We start from the raw sequence: 26,055 nt of genomic DNA on the forward strand, positions 1-26,055 counted from the left end.
ATGGTACGTCGGATTTGATAGTAGAAGAAAAATTAAAAAATTAAAAAGAGAAACTAATTGGGTTTAAGCCCAAAGATTTTTGTCTCTTAAGCATTTGGGCTCTACGCATGGGTTGCGCATGACCCAACAAGTTAAATCCCAATTTTTTTTTAAATGAAAACAAAGTATTACTCTTCACTTGTAAGTGCAAGATCTTAGGTTCGATTCTCGCCAAAAGCGAAATGAACCACATTATTACTAGCCCATTATGAGTTTAAGCCCACCCCTTCCCCCTTAGTATGGATAATATGGTTTGTTCAAAAAAAGAAAAGTGGCAATCACTGCAGCAAAGAGTATACACCAGAGTATAACCCACAAATATGAATAGGGTAATGTAGAGACCAAATTTCTAAACCAAATTTTGTAAGGTATGCGTATCCCTCTTTACTAGCTTCCAAGGCATCGACGACCCAGCTTAGGGCCTTGCCTCCAAACTTCATCCCCAACGGCTTTCAAATATGGCGTAATTCGAAGTTAGACCACTGCCTGTTCAATACGGCGATCGTCGTATAAGACCTCAATAACAATGTAGTTGAGGAAGGTTTCAAGGTTGATGAGAAGCTTCAGGTTGCAGAGGTTGACGTCGGTGCAGCTGGCGACAATGGAGAAGCTGAGGTAGGCAGTAGGAGGATGGAAGGAAAGGGAAATCGTGGTCAGGTGTTACACGCTGGACTCCTTTTAAATTTACTGTATCTCATCTAAGACTTATCATATCCTCATGTTTTAAGTTATAAAATTGGAAGGCTTGGATTTGATCGTTGTCGGGTCTTGCCCAATCGACGCGCATAACCCATATGCGGCGCAGAGAAAATCTATTAAGCTCAAACCTCCCGAACCAAACCTAACTCCATTGTCCAACATTGATTGGGTTTAGTTCCTTTTTTTTTTTTTCTTAAGAAATTACCAAAACCAAACCAAGTCAAACTATTATATTGTGCCAAGTGGTAGATTGTCCTGGTTGTTAAAGTCTTCATCTTTAACGAAAGATTTTTCAATGTCCTGGAAACACAGGGTGAAACACTATGTGTCAGTTTAATCAAAGGGAAACTTGAAAATAAATAAATAAATAAAATAAAATAAAATAAAAACCTTCCTCCAATCATGCCATGATATGTGGTATTCTATCATGTGTTCTAACACACTAAAAAATCTCTCATCTTTAATCCACTGTGTCCAGTTCAAACCATGTCCTCCATTTGTATACATTATTTTTAGACATCGCATGTTTTAAAAATAATTGTTATAGTGTAATACGTTTTAGGGTGTGTTTGTTGCATCAGACTATCTTGGATTGGACTAGCTTCAAAGACTAAGCTGGACTGGCTTAGAATAGACTAAGCTGGACTGACTTAGTGAAGTATTTGGTGCAGTGTTTGACTAAGAAGTAGGATAATAAAATTTTCAACATGCAATTCACAAATCCGACACCAAATTAGTACAAACAACTCAAATTTTCAACCAAAATTAACTTAGTATATGCACTAAAATGCTCAATTTCAAAATATCCAGTTCAAAAATCATGAAAAACAAATCATTTGGGTCCAAACAATGACTTTCTCTTCTTCTTATTCGCTGGAAATTACAAGCAGCAACAACAAATTGCTTCTTCAATTGTGAGAAAATTGCAATTTTCTCCCTAATGTAATCCCCAAATTTGAGTCACTCTTGATGCTTGACCAAAAAATTCTAAACCTGACAAGAAATGCAGATGCAAATTTTCTATTTTCCTAATGAAAATTTGGGGTAAATTGCGAATTAAATTTGAAAATTTGAAAATTGGAGACAGAGATAGGGGAGGGAGCTATCAAAAGTCTTCTAGGAAGCCATATTTGATGAGCTCTTCCTTCTTGAACTTGTCGAGCCTATGAGAATGGTGAAATCGCCGATGAATAGTTAAGCTTTGACATAGAACACCATGTTTCTCCCTTTAGAATTTGATCGCCACAGAAGAAAGAGACGAACTTTGGAGATAAGCTAGACGTTCCAAGTTCCAACTTTTATTGAGGCCCAGGGCAATGAAGCAAACGAAGGCGATATAGGATGCAGGAGAGAATGGACGAAGGTGAGATAGGATGAATGAATGTCTTAACTAGTCTCGTGGGTTTCGGATCTGTCACTAAGACTGGCTAGTGAAGCCATTTGTGAAAGCGAGTAAAGGCTAATGCGGGTAAACAAACACCCCCTTAACGTCCCTATTTATTTATAATTTTGGGCCATATTTACTTACAACAAACGTGTGGTATTCATATTCATGTGTTTACTAATAACTAATTAATTAAAATTTGCCACTTAGTACTATGGCCTAGTAGTATTCTTCTTCACTTGTAAGTGAGAGGTCTTAGGTTCGATTCTCGCCAAAGGCGAATTTGAACCACATTATTTGTTAGCCCATTGGGAGACTAAGCCGACCCCCTCCCCCTTAGTGTAGATAATATCGTTTGTTAAAAAGAAAATGAAAAAGCAAGTTTCCATTAAGATGGAGAAGATTTTTTTATCTCATATAAATTCTTTCTTATCCCTCATTTCTTCATATAAGAGCATTGCCACCCCATCCAATTGCCCTAGCAATCAGGTGATTCAGCCCCAAACCCAAGAAAAACAGCTCTAACCCATCTATATGAATGGGGCCATTTAGTGGGTAACACCCACAGACCAGCACTCGGGCTACGCCCGCTTGTCCACTTGAGGCAATATGAGATCTGGCTAATGTTTGCCCTATGTCCAAAACCCAGCTTCGTTCGTGCTTCTTCTCGACCTACTCAACTCCCACCTTTTTGATTTCAGGTAACGCTCTTCTTCTCATTGGCGTGGTCAAAATCCCAAGGTGATTACTGGAGCAGAGATCTCCAAAATAGAGATTGATGATGTTTGGTGCCGAAGCCGATGCTTGGAGCGGATTTGGTATTGCTAGAAATGGTTAGAAAAAGGCATTTTTGGGTTGTATGTGGGGTTGGAAGATGGAAAACATATAGGAGATCTTTAATCAGGTGGTTGCATGAGGGTCTTGAGGGATTGAACGACAGAGAAGCAGAGATGAGTAAGAGAGGAAGAAGGGTTGGTAGAGGCTTCTAGAGAGACCCCTAGAAAAATAAAGTATTTTAATAACTAAATAATATTTATTCTTTTTCAATTTTTTTTAAAATAAATTTTTAATGTTGATTGTCCAGGCAGTTCATTTATGAAGATGCTCTTAAGCAATTACTGTTCACAATGACATTAATGGCCAATTGCCTAATAGCCTGGGCAATTATCGTTGTAAGAGCATTTGCACCCGCCACCTAATCGCAAGGGTTGCAATTGGGTTGAGTTGCCTCCACCCCCCAAAATCTCTTCCAGCAGTCCACAAAATGAGAGGCAATTGGGCTGACTTAAAGGCAGCTGCCCCTTCAACAATTGCAAGGGCTTGCGCCCTACTTGAAGCCCAACAAACAGAGGGTCCCTCCACGTGAAGCCTAAATTTGTCTCTATTCATCAGCTCTCCCACTTCCCACCCACGTGATTCTTTGTGGGCCTTGGATTTGAAATTTTTTTCAATTAAACGGCTAGGATTAATCCAACTCTAAAAAATTTTGACAAAAAAATAAAATAAAAAAAATAAAAAAAATAAAAACTGTAAAAAAAATTTATTTAAAAAACTAAAAAAATACAAAGTTCACACTTTAAAATCTTACATAGTTCAACACATTTGCAAATTAAACGTTTAAAATTATCCAAAAATTTACGGCGATAATGATATGCGAGGATAAGATGAAGAAAAAATTAAAAAAAATATGTTTGTGAATAATAATTATCCTCCTTCCAAACTGGTAAACTTTCACAAATACAATTACTATTTAGAATGAAAAATAAAAGCAATTTTATTGTCTTTGTGCACCACCAACGGTGGACTTGCTCTAACGGAAATCTTCGAAAATCAAATGAGAGCTGAAATTTACGGAGCGGGACGAGGATAGAATCGTCATTTGGGAAAAGTGCAACTGTTGTCAAAAGAGCACAAGTTCGAATTTCGGGACGGCGAGGGTTTAGGGTTTCAAGGTTGGCTTTCTATTCGACGAGCAGCTCTGCATTCTCGAACACTCTCGCTCTTCAGTATTTGGGAAAGAAATTCAATAAAAATCCCTCCTACTTCAAAATCCCTAATCGGAGATCTCAGGCGCCTCTTTCCCCCAATTCTCAGGTACTCTCTCAGCTCTTGACTTAGATTACTGCACATTCTTTCGTGCCGTTAGCTTCGTCGATTTCATTTTATATTGGGTGATTAAATTAATGTCCCTGGCGTCGCGGCAACCAAAGGTAGAAACCCTAATCCAGTTTTTCGAAATTTACGACCGATTTTGAGGAATTTAGAGCTAGGTTGGTTTCAATTAAGTAAATAAAACATTTCCCCCTTTTTCATTTTCTGTTAAAATTTTGGTCTTTGATATTTGTTTATGTTGTCCTTTGCGTGCTGACAATTGCCCAAAAGGAAAACAAATAATAATTGGGAATTTCTTGTCCATTTTTCAGAGGAATTGGTTTGTAAAGATATCATAGGATGAGCACCACAGTCCATAGAACTCCCAAATCTGGTAGGCAGTCATTGTTTTTCCAAGATTTAGCTTCACCCGTATCGTCCCGGAAAGGAAAATTTTCAACTCCAGGCCAGGCAGCTGCAGTCTCTGCACTATGGCGCGAGAGCGGTGGGGGATCGGACCTTCCACCACCTCCGCTTTACACGTTGGAAGACCGCTCGGACTTCTCCCCTGAATCTGGAATTCCAGATTACCCAGTATCCCCCGAAATCAAGTCGGATCCTAGAACCCCGGTTCACAGTTTTGGGCGTGATTCCTCGACTCCGGTGAAGGGAAAATCAGAGGCAAGCACTTCGTATGCTCTATCAAACGGACACCATGTCCAACAAGGTTCAGCAAGTATGAGTTGGTGGTCACCCTCAAAGAGTGGCGGTGAGCAAGTAGAGAAGGGAAAGAGTTCACCTGTTGAGGGTGTTGTTCAGCCTCTTGCTCTGATCACTCTTCCACCTCCAAGGGAAGTTGCAAGGCCAGAGATGCAAAGGAATACATTGCCTACAGCAAACCTCAACGAAGAAGAATGGGTTACTGTTTATGGGTAATTCTTTAACCTTACCTTTGCATCTGTTCTTGGGAATAGTCTGCATGTGAAAATTACATTAGCCACAATATCTAATTAGCTGCTATTGTGTGTTGACTTGCATATTACTAAATAAGATGCCTAATTTTGCCTAAAAGTGATGCAGAAAAGTTATTGAGGAATTCTTACAAAAATGTCATGCATGATGGTTTCAATATTGCATAATTGCTAATGTATGTGCACTGTAGGTTTATTCATTACCTGTGTGCTTGTTACTCCTGTTTATGCCATTTGGTTCTGTATCATCATATTTTTAACTTTAGGTGTTGCCATTATGACTTGAAAAGGAAAATAGGAAGGGGCCAAAGCTCATGGCTTAATCCATGTGGCTGTTGTGCCAAGAAAAGAGCTTTCTTTCAATAAACATCTCTTTATTTCTCAGCTGTTGGAGGTTTCAGATATGCATTAAACATGTGCCATGCAACACATTTTAAACTTGAAGTGGTCAGTGGTCATTTGGAAGTACTCCTGGCCAAATGTTATTAAAATTTTGAATTACTATGAGAAATTTCAGATATTTGTCATGATGAAGTATTCTGCATTGACAAATGTCCTTTTAGCTGCTTACGGGTGAGCAAGTTGTGTGTCAATTTGCTCTTAATTGTTCCCAAGCCACATACCTGCTCCCAAGTCTGTGCTCCTCTTCGCTACTTAATCACTTAGAATTTATTGACTATGCACATTAAAAAGTGAGTATCTTGTTCAGTAATCAACTGTTAGAAGTAAGACAAATCTTAATAAGTAGCGTGCTCTATTATTTGCAGAACTAACATCCCACAAGGAGACTAGGAAAAAGGTTAACAAGGTAATGGTATAAAACAGTCCAGATTATGGGATGTGATGGTGTTTGATATTTTTTAGCTGTGACTGTTCAAAAGATATCAAAGAACTAAACTATTAGAATTGCTACACTGAGCTTCTAGTTCGCAGTTTGAAGGACTATGGAATTGTTTTGTTGTGCACTCTACAGAAATATGCTGGGAACTCTTTATTGTCTTGTTTTAAGATCACATGGCTCTTTCCAACATTTTAGGACAGACGTTCTACTGATTGAAGCTTATATAGTCTTACTTAGTCTTCAAGCCTTCAACCTCTGACGTTATGTTTATAATTTGGCAATGTAGTTTTTACTTGCTATTCTGATTATAGGCTTCTGATAGTGTTTTCTTTTTGTTCTTCCAGATTTTCTCCAGCTGATACAAATTTAGTCTTACGAGAGTTTGAAAAATGTGGTGTGATTTTGAAACATGTTCCCGGTCCAAGAGATGCCAACTGGATGCACATTTTATACCAGGTTCTTTTTCCTACATTAATTTAAGTTTGGTGACGCGAATTTCTTATACCAAGAATTTATTTTCTTGTCATTCCGTTCCCTTTCTGAACTGCTAGTGTTTCCATGACTTCGCCAATTGGACAGTTCGTCTGTCAGGCTCATCATAAGACATGCACTCGAAATTGGGAGTAAAAGTAACCAAGACTTTGATATTAAAAAAAAAAAAAAAAAATCATACAGCTGGAAATAGCTGAGTAGTGTTTCTATGAATTTTTGTTGTGTGTTATAAAAGATGTTTTACTTGTAAAATATATGGATTTTTATTCTTGGCTGGATGCTGCCATGGACATCAAACGTAAGATTGCTTGTTTGGCCTTGGTTGCAGACATAGCCTCACAAAGGCATAGTATTAATTAGGATTATTCAGAAATACTTATGCACATAATAATTATTTGCTACTGCTATTGGCTTATGCATTTGTAATGGAAGGTTGATGTAGAGCATGTTTGTCGATGTGTGTTTTGGTCGCCAAAGGCTTACCGTTATTCCCTATTTTTGCTCTCCGTTTGCCTCAGTTTGGCTAAGTATCGTAGATGAATGCAACTGCTATTGAAATTTGTTAACTTTTCACATTTCTGGTGGTGCAGAGTAACTCTGATGCTCAGAAGGCTCTCAGCAAGAATGGGACGCAAATTAATGGGGCACTAATTATAGGTGTGAAGCCGCTGGATCCAATGCAACGCCATGCATTAAATGAAAAGGTCACCAATCAGGGTTTCATGACATTTCCCCCTCAGCCGTCAATGAAACATGCAGAGCTGAATGCTTCAAGAGCCCCCTCTCGTCCTTACTATCTTCTAAACAGTAATACCAGTGCGCAGAAATCTGGAGGTGCGATTGCTTCCCCAACAAAGTCATTGGTCTCCAAAGTCATGGATTTAATGTTTGGTGTTTAACATCTCCGGCCAGCCAACACGTACTCTAGAATTATGTGGTAAGAAAATGTAATTGTTGGTAAAGTTTTCGGTTAAAACTTGAAAGAGGTGTCATATCGTTAAATCGTTGTAGTTGGAACTTCCTTTTTTTCACTCCAACGTTTTGAGGGAAATATACATTTGGGATTTGAGGTTGATGTATCAATAAGTGGTTTAGCTTATTACATGCATATTTGCAACCATGGTTGCGTCCTGATTGGTATAAAATGGAATGAATGTTAAAAGCATGTCTGTCTTCAGTGTGGATTTTCTCTACTGGTATGGCTATCTCAACCAGTAAATCGAACATTATCGATCCTTAAGCTTCCCGAGCCATGGTCGGTCTTAAGCTGCCGAACTACGGTCGGTCTTAAGGATCGAACTACGGTTGTTCCAAGGTTTCACTATGCAATCTAAACTATCAAAACAGTTGGTTTCTCACAATACTAATAAATGTGCATCTATCAAACTCAAAACCATCAATTTTTTTCTACTGAAAGCCGGCAATCCTCGTCACAATAGTTTCATTCCCTTGAAATACGACATCATATGACATCTGAAGAAATTGGAAGCTTTGTCCTTAAATGAGTGACGTATATGGGCTTTAATGTTACTTGAGTACCTGTCACTTGTCAGTTGTGGATCCATACATGTCTTTCGCATTTATGATGTATGATTTGAACCATCACGGGTCATTTATTTAAATTGAAGAAAGACATGTATGACAAGAGTACACTGTTAAGATAACGTTAAATGACAATGATAATAAAAACATTTAGAGAGAAAATAACATATATTGTTCTCTTATTGACATAAGCTGCCACCGTGATAATGTACTCGTGCTGAATTTGCTATGGCGGCACATAGGACGTCAACATAAATTAGTTTTATATTTAATGTCTTTTTCTAAACATGTTTTATACATTGCAATGTAGTTTCTTTTAAGTTCTCCCTCTTAAATGATATCTCGTTACAAAATCAACCAAGTAAAAGTTAAACCTTATGAAATGCTAAATGATTACACTATCAATCATATAGTCATATGATGATTTCTAGCTTGGTCAGTCATTTACAAGAATGATCGATGCCTTTGAAAATAAAAGTTTCGGTTATACTCTGAGAAATGAGTTTTTTTTTTTTTGGGCAAATAATATTACTATTCTAAAATCTAAACTACAATAAAGAGGAAAAGAATTGATTTGAAACAAAAATATAGTAAGTTGAAGAAAAAATTATATCCATTAGGATAATTCAACCCTATCGTTTCAATTACCAATGATTAGTACATATTATACGAGTGAGGTACATCAAAGTTGTTATGTAGTTATATTATTCTCTGAGTTTTCTTTTTAATTTATTATTAAAGAGTAGAAAGAGTTTGAAATTATTATAATAATTTTAGGAGATGAAGTTTCAAACCTGAAATATATGGATGAAAGCCCGACAGCCTATCCATTATGATACTGAACCACATGAACGAAACCTTGGTCTCTGAGTCTGACCATAATAATTTTGTCAGAAAAAAACAATTTTGTTCAACGTTTTAGAAGTAAGAAACCGAATGAGGTTCCAGAGTCCAGCCATGGAAATTACAAGTCCTTTCAATATCATAGGCAGCAGTGAAGTGTCAAAACAGTCTGAAGGAGTAGAACAAGTCAAGGCATTGCAATAATTAATACTGCACACTCACGGGGGCTCTGACGGTCTGCTCTGATGCTCTATATTATTTCCACCCGTTCCTCTCTCATGCAGTTTAAGCTCACCATTCCGCAAAAGCCAAAGCTCCACCATTTAAAATGCTGCAAAAATAAAAACAAAATGAAGAGTGATTTTTGCATACTATTTTTAACTTTTACGTTCACTTCTTTTTATTTATATCTACTAAATTAAATTAATCAAATAGAATCAACAGTTATAATTAAAGACAGTGTATAAGAAGTTAAAAATGATGTGTGGAAGCCACTTCTTAAGCAAAATTACATAAAATGTGAACAAATTTTGCGAATTTTCTTTTATGATACATATCATTAAGTGATATTTAAAATCGATGGTTAAATCTTGCATATAGAGATTTCCAATAGTTAATTCTTGCATAAAACACGCACCGTTGTAAACATACGACATCATTTACTACTTTCTATTAATTTTTTGGCTTGGGATGCAGTAGTAAGTACCCTGACGGAACAGAAACCCCGTCTCTATCTATAAAAACCCCCTAAAACCAACTCAACTTGGTCACTCTTTTGTTTTTTTTTTTCCCACTAAACTACGACGTTCGCACACGTACTTTGTAACGTTCTCTCTAGCAAAATGGTGAGCAGCGGAAAGATGACGTCGTTCGACGAAGAGGCGGCGGGGGTGGGAAAGGTGGTGGAGGAGGAGATCAATGGAACGGTGAGAAGTGGTGGCGCCGCTAGTGTTTTATCTCGGAGAGCTGAAGTGACGCACTTGTGCCTGAGGGCGTTGTGCATGGTGGCCTCGGTGACGGCGCTGTCGTTCATGGTGACAGCCAGGGAGGCGACCACTGTGTACGTCTACGGATTTCCGCTCCCCGTCAACTCAAAATGGTCCTTTGCCAACGCCTTCGAGTAAGCGCCTCTGCTCCATTCCGCTTCCTCCCTCTCAAATTAATCACCTTAAACAAAAAATAAAATTATTTCGTTTTGTTTACTTCAATTTTTTTATCAAACCGTCGCTCAATTTTTAAAATGCCAATAATTTTATATTAATTATTGCGGAACTATAATTTTATTTTCAACATTTGTTTTTCTAAATATGATTTATTCTATCACGGACCAACCGGAGCTTTCGAGCATGACGAGGTTTCTGTTGCATTTAGAACCTTTTTTAAGCTCCCCACCTCACCAATCCAGCTTCATCCCATATCGATGAACAGAATCAGACCCGTGACTGATTCCTTTTGTGTATTTTGTTATTTTTTATGTATAATTTTCTATTGTGATGCGTGAAAAATGTTGTCTTGCTAGTGCTATCATATTAATGCTTTTTGTATTCCTTATCGAAAAGATTAGATCACTTTAATTCCATTATTTGAAAACTAGACATTAAACTAATCACGTTAGTTTACCACTCATGAGATTTTGTGGGCGTTTTCGTGATATATTAGAGCATCCTCAAAGAAATAAAAAAATTCCACACCAACAATAAAAGTTATAAAAGACAAAATGAGTATTTTTTAACCAAAATATCAATGCTTATGTGGCATCATGACATGACATGGATTGGTAGTAAAGATGATTGCGGTCAAATTTGACAGCAACTTCAAATCTCTTTTTAATTAATTAATAAATGTTTTCTTTTATCATTTTTATTATTATTTTTCGTTCTAAAAATATTTCTTACAATTATGAAAAGTAAATTATAGTTTAATTTGACATATCAAGTGGATAACAAAATTAAAAAAAAAAAAAATGGCCCATAAGTTTTCAAATTTAAAATTTGATCTATCTTTTGAACATGCACTTAGTAGTATTAATCCTTAAATATGCGTGAGCTTAAACCATGAAGTTTTCACTGTTTAAGCTAATGGCTAGTTTGGTGTGAAGTGTTTTTAAAAAAAAAAATTGTTTACGTTGTGTTATAAAAATAATCAGCTATATATTTGGTAAATTGTCTTTGTAAAAGTGTTTTTAGCATAAAAGGCATTTAATTCAAAACCTGAGGTCCTGTTTTCGATTTCTGTCATTTGATATTAGTTGTATAATGGTATTGAGCAGGTATTAATGAACTCTTCTTTGATCATTTGTGGTGATGGATGGAGCAGGTATCTGGTGGGAGTTTCAGCAGCTGTGGCAGCTCACTCATTGATGCAACTACTAGTAAGTGTGTCTAGGCTGCTCAGGAAGTCTCCACTCATTCCCTCAAGGAATCATGCATGGCTTACTTTTGCTGGGGATCAGGTAATTAATCAATCTTCATCACCTTCCTTGCTAATGCCATCTAATTAACTCCCACATAGATTTACGGTAAACCATCTTAACAAAAAATGTAATTAGAAATGACACATGGCCTATTCGTGAGCCGGTTTTTTGTATTTGTTTTTGTCCTTCTTATCAAACCATACTGGAGATATGAAAATTTGAATTTAGGATCTTGAGTGTATATAAAAGTGAATGTTCTGAACCGCTAGAGCTATAAGTTCCGATGTTTCATCCTTTCGCTTTACTAACGTTTCATCCATGATCTCAGTTTCATGTGCCTTTGTGCAAATGTACATGCATACATACATACATATATAGGTGTATAGAACGAAATTAAATTTATGTGCATTGTAAAAGTTTGCATCCAATCTGACCTTATTGTTTCCGTGTGCAGGTATTTGCCTATGCTATGATAAGCGCCGGGTCAGCTGCATCAGGAGTAAGCAACCTGAACCGCACCGGAATCCGGCACACAGCTCTTCCGGATTTTTGTAAGCCCTTGCATATTTTCTGTGACCATGTTGCAATCTCAATAGCCTTCACTTTCTTCAGCTGCCTCCTGCTGGCCATATCTGCTGTCCAGAATGTAATTTGGCTCTCCAAGAAGTGACGAAGATGACAACGACGACGTCGATTGGTTTCATCCATGATTTTCCGCTTGATGTTGCACTTGCACTTTAAATTATCATAATTATATTAGCTTAATTAACTAATTAGTCTCAGACTCAGTTTTAAGGGTGTGCCTTTTGTAAAGTTCTAAAGAACTCTTCCGTACATATGTTGATGGAAAATGCTGGATGTATGGTGCTTGATGACCAAGCTTTGTCAGAATGCTTCTGCTATAATGTGACTGGTCCATGCATGGGCAAGGATTGGAGAGAATGTGCGTATATACACTTATTTATTACATCGTCACACTCACGTTTAACGCACATAGATTTGGAGTTACTCAGGTATCACTGCATGTTAAACTGTGTCTCATTTATTACATATTTACACTCATTTTTCACATAATTAAGTTACTTGATGAGTGTTATACAATATATTTCTCTAAGGATTAAGGCTTTTGAGCATGTAAATCTGTAGAAGCCACCGATGACCAATTAATAAGGAGTAAAATGAGAAAAATTAGTTGATAACAATTACGTAGACATTACGACTGCAGTGTGCATTTGCAAGATTTCAAGTGGTGGATTGCCCTGATGGTTATGACCTTCCTCTTCAATCTTATGCATTCTGGGTGGTTCAAACCCTCTAACTCTACTTAGTATAGATTAATATAGAATATCAGACGCTATATATATATATATATACACAATCCACTTTTGTTGAGGGATCCCTCAAATAAGCTTAGTTGAGGGATTCTTTGTAGCACCCACTCCGCATCGTATTTCAATGATCCAACTGTCCATCTTTTAGGCATTTTCTCAAAGTTCGTCCTTGCAAAAAAATCACTCAAATCTGAAAACCTTTTGAAAGTTGGATTAAAAGATAGTCATATTAGTGTTTCTTTAAGAGACCATATTCATCTATTACAATTGGATGTATTAATGATTTTGTATTTGTCTAATTTTTTACAAATATGATTATGAATAATGTATTACATAGATGTTTTGGTTCGTAATCTATACTATTTTATTTATTAATAGAGCTGTTTCTCAGCAAAGAACTAAGAAAAGTACCATTATACCTATCCGAATAAGAGTTATAACGCTTTTATGTTTGATTGTATTGAAAACAGTTGTATAATAAATTTCTAGAGCCAAAAAAAAAAAAAAAAAAGTGCATGGGCTTCATCTCGTAAAAATAAGCAGTGGGCACTGAAGTATTGTTGAAACACATTTTAGGCCTGGCTCCTGAGATTGGACTTGGACTCTGCAATTTTAGGCTCGGACCTCGAACCGTCATTCCGTTTTCTTTGGACCCAGAAAAAGCACCACCGGTCCACCACCATTTAAGATGATAATGCTCATCCAACGCTGTCGTTTAAGAGCTCCACTCCCGTCGACTGTTACAATGGTTCGTTCCGGATAGATTTCAGAGAGCACAGAAACCCGAAAGAGAAGAAGCTGAAAAATGGAGTCACACCTTTTTGTCCACAAAACCTTCGCTTAATCAAATGTAGAAACGAGAGATAAAGAGAGAGAAGCTCCATGGACTGCCATTGCCTTCTGGGCTCATCTTCTTCCCTATCCCCATACCCCAAACCAATACCCCTCACCAAAAACCCGCCAAAACCCCTCCCTCCCTCCGCCGTCTCCTCCTCCTCCTCCTCCTCCTCCCACCTCGCATCCGCCGACGATGATGATGAAAACGATAAAACCCACAAACCTAATTTCGATTTCCTCAAGCTCTCTGTAACTCTCACCGTAATCTCCACCTCCCTCCCCCAAATCCCCACCGCCGTCGCCGCCGTCAAGGAGAAAAAGCGCGCGCCCAAGAAGTCTACCCCCAAAAAGTCCGAAGCTTTATCTCCCCAAGAACTCGAGTCATGGTCCCAGGGACTCCCCATCGTCTCCAATCGAATTCCGTACACCCAGCTGTTGGCGCTCAGTCAGGAAGGTAAGCTGAAGCATGTAATCAAGCCACCGGGAATTGAATTGCAGAAAAGGGCAGAGCCTGTTCTGGTTGTTCTCGAAGATTCTCGGGTTCTACGCACCGTTTTGCCATCGGTGGATAGCGACAGGAGGTTCTGGGAGCAATGGGAGGAGTTGAAAATTGAGTCTTTCTGTGTTAATGCTTACACTCCGCCGCTTAAACGGCCGGAGGTGCCGTCGCCGTACTTGGGCTTTGTGGCGAAATGGCCGGGGTTTCTGTCGTCCTTCTCCGGGAAGCCGAAGAAGGAGAGCAAGAGAGCTATGGAGTTGAGAAGGGCAAGGGAGGAGTTCAAGATGCAGAGGAAGGAGGAATTGGATAGGATGAGGAAGGAGAGAGAGATGATTGACAAGGCAATGAAGGCTCAGAAGAAAGAGGAGGAGAGGAGAGTGAGGAGAGAAATGAGGAAGAAGAAGCACGACGATTCATTGCGCGAGGCACGGAGGAATTATCAGGAGATGGCCAATGTATGGGCCAATTTGGCTCAGGACACCAATGTGGCTACTGCTCTTGGGTTGGTGTTCTTCTACATATTTTATAGGACTGTGGTGCTTAGTTATAGGAGGCAGAAGAAGGACTACGAGGATAGGCTGAAGATCGAAAAGGCGGAGGCAGAGGAGAGGAAGAAAATGAGGGAGTTGGAGAGGGAGATGGAGGGGATTGAGGGTGATGAGGAGGATGAGATTGAGCCAGGGAAGGGTGAGCAGAATCCTTATTTGAAAATGGCAATGCAGTTCATGAAGTCTGGTGCTCGTGTTCGACGAGCTCATAATAAGAGGCTGCCTCAGTATTTGGAGAGAGGCGTGGATGTCAAGTTTACGGATGTGGCAGGGCTTGGGAAGATTAGGCTTGAGCTTGAGGAGATTGTCAAGTTCTTCACTCATGGTGAAATGTATAGGAGAAGAGGAGTTAAAATACCAGGTTAGATGTTGTACCTATGCTACTGTTCTGTTGACATTGTTAGATAGCTTTATCGTATATGACATTATGTGTATGCTGAATTCATGACATATTTGACTGGCTTTTGTTGAATGATTATTTATTTACCCTAGTTGGAATATATGCTCTGATTCCAGTGAAAGCACTCCGAATTGATTGTTCTTATTCCCCGACCATTTTGTTCGGGTCATTAATTTCTTAATCAGGTGGGATACTGCTTTGTGGCCCTCCTGGAGTGGGTAAGACATTGCTTGCAAAAGCTGTTGCTGGTGAAGCAGGCGTGAACTTCTTTTCCATTTCGGCCTCTCAGTTCGTGGAGATATACGTTGGTGTTGGTGCTTCTCGTGTCCGAGCACTTTATCAGGAGGCAAGGGAAAATGTAAGTGTTGACATTAGCTGTTCAAATTTTCCCTCCTTACATTCCCCAACCCCCTCACCCCACACTTCCACACCCTGTCCTGTTAATTCCTTATATGATAGGCTAGCCTAGGTACTAATTTTTTATAATATTAATGTATCCGTAGTTGTTAAATGGTGGCATTTCTCTGTTTAATAAGGAGATGACAGATATAGGTTGTGAAAGTTATATGCCTTTCTGATTTATCCTTTTATTTAGAGGATGAGGCGATGGTGCACAAATGTTACATCTCATGATTTTTATGTTTATCTGCATAGGCTCCATCAGTTGTCTTCATTGATGAGTTGGATGCCGTTGGAAGAGAGCGTGGTTTGATCAAGGGTTCTGGTGGACAGGAACGTGATGCTACTCTTAATCAGGTTAGTTAGGGAATATATAAGTGTTGTATTGAGAACTTTTAATACTGATATGTTCAATTAAACTCCTACTTATGTCAATTGTTCATTCTTGTGAATATTCTCCAGCTCCTTGTTTGCTTGGATGGGTTTGAAGGAAGAGGGGAAGTGATCACTATTGCTTCCACAAATAGACCAGATATTCTAGATCCAGCCCTTGTCAGACCTGGACGGTTTGACCGGAAGATATTTATCCCTAAGCCTGGTCTTATAGGTCGCATTGAAATTTTGAAGGTAGCAGTCCAAACCTATATCCTGCACCACTTCCACTGGATATATAGCATTGCAAGACTGTCCTTATTCTGTTACCCTTATGATTCTAATTGTTTCCATGTCTTGATTATAGGTCCATGCACGCAAGAAGCCTATGGCTGAAGACGTCGACTATATGGCTATTGCTAGTATGACAGATGGAATGGTTGGTGCAGAGCTAGCTAACATAATTGAGGTTGCTGCAATCAACATGATGCGTGATGGAAGGACTGAGGTATTAGTATTACTTACTCTTATAGATTAAACCTTGTTATTTTGTTTTTCTGACTGATACTTGGCATTACACCTTGCACTAAAAATGAAAATGGAAAAAGGAGTGAATAAAACAGGCTATTGAAGACTACATTATCCATCAATGTGTTGGTAAGATTTGATGGGGGCAAATATTTGGGTGTGAAAGTTATTAAGCATTTGCACTCTTCTGCCTATATTCCATTAAAACATGTGATAGAGGTTCAGGCTCGGGCACTTTTTACGAATTTAATTGATTATCTGTTCGTTCAGCTTTAAAATTCCATTATAACTATATCAACTTTATGCACATCTTTGTCACACACACACACACACACACACACACACATATACATACATACATACGTACGTACGTATGTGCGTATGTGTGTATATCTTGAAGATTGAACTTCCGACTTAGTTATTTATGCCATACATTTTGACCTGCCCTCTTAAACCCCTGCTCTCGTTGTATGTGCAGATTACTACTGACGACCTTTTACAAGCTGCACAAATGGAAGAAAGAGGAATGCTAGATAGGAAGGAGAGAAGTTTAGATACATGGAAGCAAGTAGCTATTAATGAGGCTGCAATGGCTGTTGTTGCTGTGAACTTTCCTGATCTTAGAAATATTGAGTTTGTATGGCTTCTTAATTCTTTTGTTTTTGTCGTTGGGTTCATTGACTTAAAGTCAACTAATGTCCTTTTTGATTTATGAATTTTTCAAATAATATTCCTTGATTTCATTCATGCTCTTCCATATGTACTTGTTAATGTAAATGAGTAAATTTTTCCTAACAGTTTAATGATGTGGTGCAGGTCACAATTGCTCCTAGAGCTGGTCGAGAATTGGGTTATGTTAGAATGAAAATGGATCCTATCAAGTTCAGAGAAGGAATGCTTACGTATGACTTCCTTCGTATCCCTATTTGTTTAGTTTTCATTAATTTTCAAAGAGACTAGCATGCTGGCACATGCATAGCATGCCATTGTCAACTATAGTGTATAATAAGTCACTGAATACAATAAATTAGAGTATATAATTAGATATACAGAGAACTGAGAAAAAGGGACTTCAGATTAATATCATGCTACTAGTGATAAGAAGTGTTAACTGTTGAGACTTGCTCATCAAAGTAATTATTGTAATCAATCTAGGTCAATGATTTGATATTAAAGTAATAAATTTTGGTAATAGAAAATATTAATTAAAAACTACATTCATATATTAATGAAGACATTATAAGCTGATTTTTTTTCGATGGGTAATTAAAGATATATGTTACTATTAACTAACATTAAGATTAAAACAAAGAGATTATCAGAATTGTAGGAATCTAAATAACATGGGAGGGATTATGACATTCTTTTCTTATAAAAAAAATTAGGAATACGAATTGGAGGGTGTTTTAAGAAAAATTATAAAATTAAAAGGGAAGAGAAAAATTATTCTTTTAAACGATGTAGTTTATAAGTAGAGAGTCCAAAACTTAAGTATTCTCCTTCTGTGAATGTGCTCTCCCCTTCCTACCCCATATACAGTATATAAATATTGTGAGTACCATCCAGCATGTCAGAAATAGGAATTGAAATCCTATAAACAATACAATAAGATAAGACATGTGAACTTGGGAATAAATGTTGCCTTTAGTATTTATGATATGTTAATTGTGCTGTTTCTTGTTGATATTGCATCATATATTCATGTTTTGTTGTTTCTTTCTAATAATTATTTCTTGTATCTCGCATGTCATGAAGTCGGCAATCGCTCCTCGATCATATCACTGTTCAACTGGCACCACGTGCAGCTGATGAACTTTGGTTTGGTGAGGATCAGGTAAGAGGTTTACTATCCCTTTATGTGCACATTTAGGTCATCCTTGGTGCCTAGGATTGGATCAGATAGGATAACTCAAGAAATCTTAAAGAAAGAAATGGAGGCCAACTTCCAAATTTGGTCCAAGTTGAAGCTAGAAGATTGAGGAGTCATGAAGAAAATTAACACCTTCTAATCCCACAAAATAGTACGATATCTCCACCTTATAATTACTCCATCTAACTGTAAGACTTAAGAACTCAAACTTTCACTTTAATTGCATACCCATTCAAACGAGGGATGCCTGTATTTATAGCCACCTACAGGTTACAATCAGGGTTTGAATTAACCCTACTTTCAAAGATACAAACTGTAATCTACAAAGATTACACACAGTTTAGTTACAAGAATAAGTCAAAAGGAAATCCTACAAACAAGGAGATAAGACTCCTAAGCACAGCACAACTCCTCAAGAAATGTTGGTGGTAACCAACTGTTGACTTCTTCTAACACTAACTCCTTCAACTTGGACAAAATTTGGATATTGACCTTTTTTTTCTTACTTCAGTATTCCTCGTATCTAGTTAGTTATCTCATCCAATCCAAGCCTACACACCATATGTGTCCTTAATTGTGTGGTGCTGGATGCAGAAACTCAGCTGTAGAAAAAATGTAGTTAATTAGGGTAACTAGGAAATTTATAAAGTAAAAATAGTTACTCAACTTCAGAAAATGCATTGCTCATAGAAAGTGTTCATTTTCTATGTCTCGTATATTGATTGTACCTTTGTGGTTTACTCAATTTATGGGTTTGAGGAATCTCTCGCATTTTTACTGTTGTCTTGCACACTGTTAAAATCAACTTGCATGCTACATGGTAACGTAAGGATCATCCGACTTATCCTGGAAAATGGTTAAGACATTGTGCATGGATCTAAATCTTTTAAATAAGGTGACTTTTCATTTTGAACTCATTAGTCTAATGGTGATGCATCCAAAATTCTCTCTACTTTTTCACAGTTAAGTACGATATGGGCTGAAACAGCAGACAATGCTAGGTCAGCAGCACGAACATATGTTCTTGGTGGCCTTTCGGAGAAACATCACGGGTTATCTAATTTCTGGGTTGCAGATCGACTCAATGTAATTATATCTCTTTACACGCTTTTATGCTCAAGGGTTTTGAGTTTGATTTCAAAAGAAAATAAGGGTTTTGAGTTTGGTTTTTGCTCTGTAAATACCAATGTCAGCTTAACGTGTAACAATTTGATTTTCAGGACCTCGATGTGGAGGCATTGCAAATTGTCAACATGTGTTATGAACGTGCAAAAGAGGTAACGTAAAAGAATCACTTTTGCACTGAGGTTTTCTATTATGCTTACTTATCTAAAAATAGTTACATAGCTATGTTTTGCTTAGCAGATTTTGCAGAAAAACCGAACGCTCATGGATGCAGTGGTCGATGAACTTGTCCAGAAGAAGAGTTTAACCAAGCAAGAATTCTTTAGCTTAGTTGAGTTACATGGTACCCTCAAACCTATGCCGCCTAGCATACTCGACATCCGAGCTGCCAAACGGAAGCAGTTCCAAGAAATGATGATGAACCAAAAGGAAGCAGCTTTAGGTAGCAACTTATGAGCAAAAATGTGAAGAGAATCATGTGGTAGATAATTAATCATTGATTTGGAAGCAACGCACAGGTCGGGATTGGTAAATTAAGCAGCGAGTGATTTCGTGAGTATCTTTCCCAACGTATGACGTTTGACATGCCTGGCTGCTTGGGCAATCATATTGTGGAAGTGTATTGGTTGATCGGAAACATTTATACGGGGGAGGTCATGCAGAGCAACATCAATCTGAGGGAGAAGCCCCCATCAATATTCATTTGTTCGATTTTCGAAATTTTCCGTATGTTTCAGTTCATTAATTTTACTTGGCCACTTGAACAAAATGGTTCTTAGCAGTTCAAGGAGACCAAATTTTTGTTAATAGATATATACTTCAGTAGAAGCTACCAGGTGCGAGTTCTAGCAAAACTAATGCATAAATGTTCTGATTAAATTTTAACTTCACAAGCATGGATCCCCTTCATAGGTTTTTACGGGAAGGGGTCGGACCAGGTGGGACCCACAAGCATGGATCCTGCCTTTTGTGTCGGCCCCATCCCTCTCGGCCGGGGTAGCCGCACGAAAGAACTTTTCCAGAAAATGGGGCTATGCTTCTGAACCCTATTATCACAGTTTGCCCGGTAACTGGATTTAACTGTCACTACCTCTACACGTTCTCATCAAATGATCCAATGTCCGCCACGTGTCCCATGATAGTTACCCATGATTATTCGCAAACCTCCCTCTCTGCCCACTCTCCCGCCTGCCCGGCAAAACCATATGTCCTATATATACCTTAATATCGCCTTCCTTGCAGCTTACTTTTCAATTGCATTGTTTTTGTTTCTTAACCTCCTTCTTCTCTGTGAGAACTAACTGTAAAGCATCCCAAACATGTCTTCTTTCTTGTTTCTCTTCCATGCTTCGCTGACGGTCTTCTTGGCCGTCACAAATTGTCCAGTTGAAGCTGCAAAGGAGTTCCGAGTGGGTGATGATTTGGGATGGAGGCAACCTGGCTTGAACGACACGGATGTGTACTCTCAGTGGGCTGCCGGGAAGAGATTTCATGTCGGGGATTCTCTTTGTGAGTCACTAACGTTTTTGTTTCTTGCACTTGAAGAAACTTTGATGAAATATGATTTTTCTTTAGGTTTAAATTGGTTTAACAAAACATGTCTAGTTTTTCCACGCATGCTACAAAATATGTGCTTGTTTTTGCACCAAATTCAAGATTACAAACTAAAGTACCTTACCTGGGGGGGGGGGAGAGAGAGAGAGAGAGAGAGAGGTGGTGTTTGATGTTTTTTCTTTTTTGAAACTAGCAATATTGGGGGAGGGGAATTCAAACACAGGATCTCGAGTGCATGATGAGTAAACACTTTTAATCACTTAAACTATACGTTCATGTGTGAAGTTTGGTGTTTAGAAGACATCTTCACACACATAACATATTTGTTAAGTTTGTTATTGTTTTAGTTTCATTTATTTTCTCGACTTGTTTTACAGCTTTCACATACAAGAATGATTCAGTTCTTGAGGTTGACAAATGGGATTATTACCACTGCAACACAAGCAATCCCATCATCGACTTTGATAACGGCAAGAGCATCATGAAGCTCGATAGGCCTGGCCCTTTCTATTTCATCAGCGGAGCTCCTGATCATTGCAAGAACGGGCAGAGACTTTTTGTCGAGGTGATTGATCTTCCCCCGATCGTGCAGTCTCCTCCACCCTTTGCCGCCCCACCTGAACAATATTTGCCTGACGACTCCCCTGCACCTGCACCCTCGCCAAGCTTAGGCATTGCCATTTCGATTACTCCTTGGTCGCTTGTTATGCCTCTCGTCATCACACTTTTGGTTTTAGTAGCGTACTCCTCAGCACTCTAGTCTTGTTCCACTTTATTTTATTCTTGTGACTCGTTCAAAGTATTCATTCAACATTGTTAATTAGTTATCTATGTTTGATGATCATGTTTTCGGACTTTAGATGTTTATGTTTCGTTTCTCTACCGATCTACTTTTACCTAATGACTGTTTCTTTTTAGTTTTAGTTAAATTTCAATATGATTAAGCATAATGACGGATAATACTTCCTAATGATCACTCGGCACTGAATTAAACCAAACTTGGTGTACACAAATGATCATAAAATTCGATAGAAATGAAGTCGAGCGAGAGTGATTCCATAGTATTCATCTTCATCTCTTGAGTGAACAATTACTCCACTCGTTCGAGAAATTTTTCAGAATGGAAGATATCCTGAATCTTTCATGCCGCAAGTATCAGAGTTTGTGGATTGTGACAGTATTTCATCTGATCTTTTGTCTAATCATTTCCTCTGCCTTTCACTGCGCGGCTTCCTCTACTCTTTCCTCAGCAATTTTGCCTCTCCTTCCTGCACTTCAGTTTTCTCACCCAGTGTCTAGTCAATCAAAACCTCAAGCGTCCTATTTGTTCCTTCACCGTGTGGCATGATGCTCACCTGGTTGGTCAGCCTTCAAAACCTTGTACGCAAGCTAGGAAAAATGCAGTTTGTTTTTGGGAGTTGGGAAACAGCAGCATTACAACATTCGTTTTTGCTGGGCGACAAGCTTCATGTTGTTTCCTTAAACGCTCTTGTTTCATTAACAGCGTTTTTTCTTGATCAATTTGTGTCCGGAGAATAAGCGTTGTTCCTTAGAATCAGTGCCAATGAGTCGACTTCCTCAACTTCTGCATGATGCTAAATCTACCTTGAGTATTTACACACTCAAGGGGGAGTGTTGTAAACATTCCTAGTTTAAGTGTGATTGTGTAAATCCTAGATTAGTTTTTATTCTAGTTATCCTTTCCTATTGTATCTTGTATTCCTTGGGGATGAAGAAATATCTTCTCTCCCTTTCATTACTATAAATAAAGGCACAATGTAGGAGGGATAACAACACACATTCCCCTACAATTCTACAAACACATACCTCTCTCTTCTTCTTCTTCTTGCCGCCACCCATCTCTCTCCTTGTCAGATAAAATAGATCACAACACAAAAGGTTTTTTTAATATTATTTATTTGTAGTATATGTCGTATAAAAAAATGACATCTGTGAGAATTTTGTAGACCTCTCCAAGAGCCTAAAAAGAAAAGGGACAAAAAAAAAAAAAAAAAAAGGAGAGTTAAAAAAAGGAAATGAAATTTGTGTAAAAAAATATATATATTAATAATTAAAATAATTAGATTTGTCAAAATTGATAGATAATTTAATGATTTGGTTGGCATATCAGATTAATTTAATGATTTGGTTGGCATATGAGATTTAATTAGGGGCATTAGGGAAAGAGAAGAATTTTTTTTTTTAAACACAATTAATACATACATTTGAGTATAGGATAATCCACATGACATCTATTCAGTAGGAAAGGGAAGTAGGAGAAGGCAAGTGGGAAAAGTAGCCAGCATTCCTACTTGTTCAAAAAGAAAGGGCATGCTTATTTCTTAAGTACTTAATAGATTCTTGAAACACATAATTGAAGATTCAAATGGATAGAAACAAAAAAGTAGAATTAGAGAAGAAACGGATATAAAAAATAAAATATTATCATTCAATTCAACGTGGAGAGAATTGTCAATTCAAAGATACATCCTCCAGTTGCATCTTAGTACAAGAATTAGTGAATTTGTATGTAATCAACTGAACAAGAAGCAAAATAATAACGAGCATAAACTCTAACCAGAAGCATAACTATATATAAGACGATGAAACAAAAATTACACATTTACAAAAACTATATATGATAGGATGGCTTCCTCCCAATCTCTATTGAGGAACATCTCCTCGTCCTGACCTTGCAGCAAGCTCTTTAGAAGGAGTCCAAGGAAAACTCAAAGCTCTCTTATTCGAATGAATTTTTGTAAGGATGATCTTCACATGAAGATTTAGAAATTGAATGGTTTTGATTATGAAATTTCTATGGATAAGATACGATATTTGCAAGTAGGGGAATGAACTCATCTTTAGAGGTGGAATGCAAGTGAAATTAGATAACAATGTGAAATAGAAACGTTCTGAAATAATATCATTCACTTGAAATAGTAAGTCCATAGTTACATATATCCTCTTGTGCAGTTGCTTCTTGTCCGCTACAGAAATTAACGAATTTGTACACACATAATAAGCTAAACTCTATAAATATGTTATAAATAAGTGGAAACTATCACCTGAAGTGAAACCGTATATGGGAGAAAGTTTAAATGTATTTGCTAAATTGGGTTGGATTTTACTAAGTATAGCATGATTTAATATAAGTCGTGGATCATAGTCCATGTGTTCATTTAGATTAGAATACAATGAGTCATAGCTTATGACATGTGTAATCTTTCAAGATGAGTTAATTTTGAATGATTGGATTGTTTGTAATGATGTAAGAGAGAGTGTTTCCCTCTCCTTCCAACAGTGTTCTACAAATCAGCTTAGGTGGCAGAGAGCCGACGTGATTTAGGCCAAATTGTAAAACAAAATCGGGTAGGAGTTAGGCGCCTGCCTAGGCGCTTTCTGAGCGTTTTAGGCGGCTTGGGTGGCCTAGGTAGCGATCCAAGTGGTGGGTTTTTTGTAGACTCTATCGTTTTTGGTCGCCATTGCATCTCTCAGCTTCACTCACTGTTAATCTAATGAGAAGAGGAAGGGTGGGAAAGATAGGTGGATGTGGTGAAGCGATGACAATGGTGAAGGAAGACACGACTAGTTTTCTGAGAAAAGAAACTGAAATGGTTGAGCGAGAGATTGATAAAAGAAGGAAATTTAGTGGGAGAGGAAAATATGGCACAACAACTGAAGAAAAAAATGAATAAAATATAAAAGGATTGATAAAACCAAGACCAAGGCACGGTTTTAGAGTAGAAAAATTAATAAAATATTAAAATGATTGATAAAACCAAAACCAACTTGATAATTTATATTTTTTTTATTGATAAAACCAAGACAAACTTGACAATTTGTTATATCATCTCGCCTAGCCAACCAGCAAGCTCGAAATAAACCAAGTTCGAAATAATCCAAATTCAACCTAACACCTTATTTATTTATTATTAATTTTTGGTAATGCTTTGTTATTTTTTTTTTTTGTTTTTATGTCTAACTTATTTATATAATAAAAATATATAATAATTTACTTAAGACCTTCTAGACTGCCTAGGCATTAGGCCCCAAGTCGCCGTCCGACTAGCGCCTAGCGTTTTTCAAAACCTTGCTTCCTAATGGTAACACAACTTTTACACACTTTGTGTGCTAAGTAGAATCCAATGAAACAGAAAGTTATTCTCTAAAACATTCATTCTTCTATTTTCTTATTGCAATTGCTAAGATCATCAACCCCCTTTGAAGTTTATCCAAACAGAAATGAATACTAAAATAACCTCGTAGCCTAGTTTAATCATCTAAATTGGGTGTGAATCTATGATTCTTGGTGGCAAAGGAACTCGAGCTGAATCGAGCTTTATTGCATCAAATCTAAGTCTCTAAAAAGTCTGGGTAGCTCGATAACAAGTCTCATATGGCTAGATCAAGTGTTGTTGAGCTACGAGCTATGGAATATAGTTAAGAAGGGCTTCGATGTTCGAGCAAAAAAGAAGGAAGAAATCTCTGCAATTGAGAGAAAATATTGTCAAAATGCAAAATCTCTTGGGATTATTCAGAGAGCTATTTCCGATCAGATCTTTCCAAGGATTGCAACCCAGGAGACTACAAAATCAGCCTACGATGTCTTGAAACAAGAATTTGTGGGAGACAAACAAGTAAAGGCCTGTAAACTACAAGGCTTGCATCATGATTTTGAATATACAAGAATGGCTGAGCATGAATCATTATCTGCATATATTGTTTGATTGTTTCATTTGATTAATTAAATGAAATATTACGGTGAGAATCTGAGTAATCAAAGAATTGCGCATATATTATTGATTAGTTTACCTACGTCCTATAATAGTATTGCTTCTGTAATTGAAAATACTAAGGATCTAGAAATTGTTGATGCTCAAGATGTTGCCATTTTGAAAGGATATGAACAAAGAATTGAGAGGCATTATGAGAATCGAACTAAGAAAACGTTTGCTAGTCTTAGTGTAACTCCTAAGCAAAACAAGTTCAATGCTAATCGAAACTTCAATTCCCAGAAGAATTAGAAGATAAACGGAAAGAAATGGGAGAATAAGCATGTGTACCAGCAAGGAAAATCAGTAGTTAATTCCAAGATAACAAAGAATCCCTACAAATAGTGTGATAAGTTGCACTTTGGAAAGTGTTGGCTCAAAGAAAAACCTCAGTGCCATAATTCTGATAAATTTTGTCATATTGCCAAAGATTATCATGATAAGAAGGCAATTCAACATGTGAACTATGCTAGCCATGTTGATGAGACTCATACTATGTTTTTTG

The 26,055-nt window shown here is 37.6% G+C and overlaps 4 protein-coding genes across 4 annotated transcripts; all 4 read left to right on the forward strand.

Annotated features, from left to right (window-relative positions):
• The first annotated feature begins 3,980 nt into the window (after positions 1-3,980).
• LOC137739672 (nuclear pore complex protein NUP35-like) lies at positions 3,981-7,682 on the forward strand. The gene is made up of 4 exons (XM_068479334.1): positions 3,981-4,216; positions 4,546-5,145; positions 6,370-6,481; positions 7,108-7,682. The coding sequence occupies exons 2-4, from the start codon at positions 4,574-4,576 to the stop codon at positions 7,414-7,416; spliced, it is 993 nt and encodes a 330-aa protein (XP_068335435.1). The 5' UTR covers positions 3,981-4,216; positions 4,546-4,573; the 3' UTR covers positions 7,417-7,682.
• Positions 7,683-9,708: 2,026 nt separating this feature from the next.
• On the forward strand, positions 9,709-12,185 carry LOC137738841 (CASP-like protein 3A1). Its single transcript, XM_068478315.1, has 3 exons — positions 9,709-10,022; positions 11,219-11,354; positions 11,770-12,185. The coding sequence occupies exons 1-3, from the start codon at positions 9,745-9,747 to the stop codon at positions 11,983-11,985; spliced, it is 630 nt and encodes a 209-aa protein (XP_068334416.1). The 5' UTR covers positions 9,709-9,744; the 3' UTR covers positions 11,986-12,185.
• Positions 12,186-13,373: 1,188 nt separating this feature from the next.
• Positions 13,374-20,072, forward strand: LOC137740181 (probable inactive ATP-dependent zinc metalloprotease FTSHI 2, chloroplastic). Its single transcript, XM_068480004.1, has 11 exons — positions 13,374-14,891; positions 15,116-15,288; positions 15,585-15,686; positions 15,792-15,956; positions 16,069-16,209; positions 16,708-16,866; positions 17,046-17,131; positions 17,985-18,063; positions 19,063-19,185; positions 19,320-19,376; positions 19,465-20,072. Exons 1-11 carry the CDS (start codon positions 13,529-13,531, stop codon positions 19,678-19,680), a joined length of 2,664 nt encoding a protein of 887 aa, XP_068336105.1. The 5' UTR covers positions 13,374-13,528; the 3' UTR covers positions 19,681-20,072.
• A 471-nt stretch (positions 20,073-20,543) lies between these two features.
• Positions 20,544-21,538, forward strand: LOC137738969 (early nodulin-like protein 7). Its single transcript, XM_068478437.1, has 2 exons — positions 20,544-20,733; positions 21,156-21,538. Exons 1-2 carry the CDS (start codon positions 20,544-20,546, stop codon positions 21,536-21,538), a joined length of 573 nt encoding a protein of 190 aa, XP_068334538.1.
• Positions 21,539-26,055: the final 4,517 nt, after the last annotated feature.

Source organism: Pyrus communis, chromosome 7 (assembly GCF_963583255.1).
Source record: "Pyrus communis chromosome 7, drPyrComm1.1, whole genome shotgun sequence".
Lineage (NCBI taxonomy): Eukaryota > Viridiplantae > Streptophyta > Magnoliopsida > Rosales > Rosaceae > Pyrus > Pyrus communis.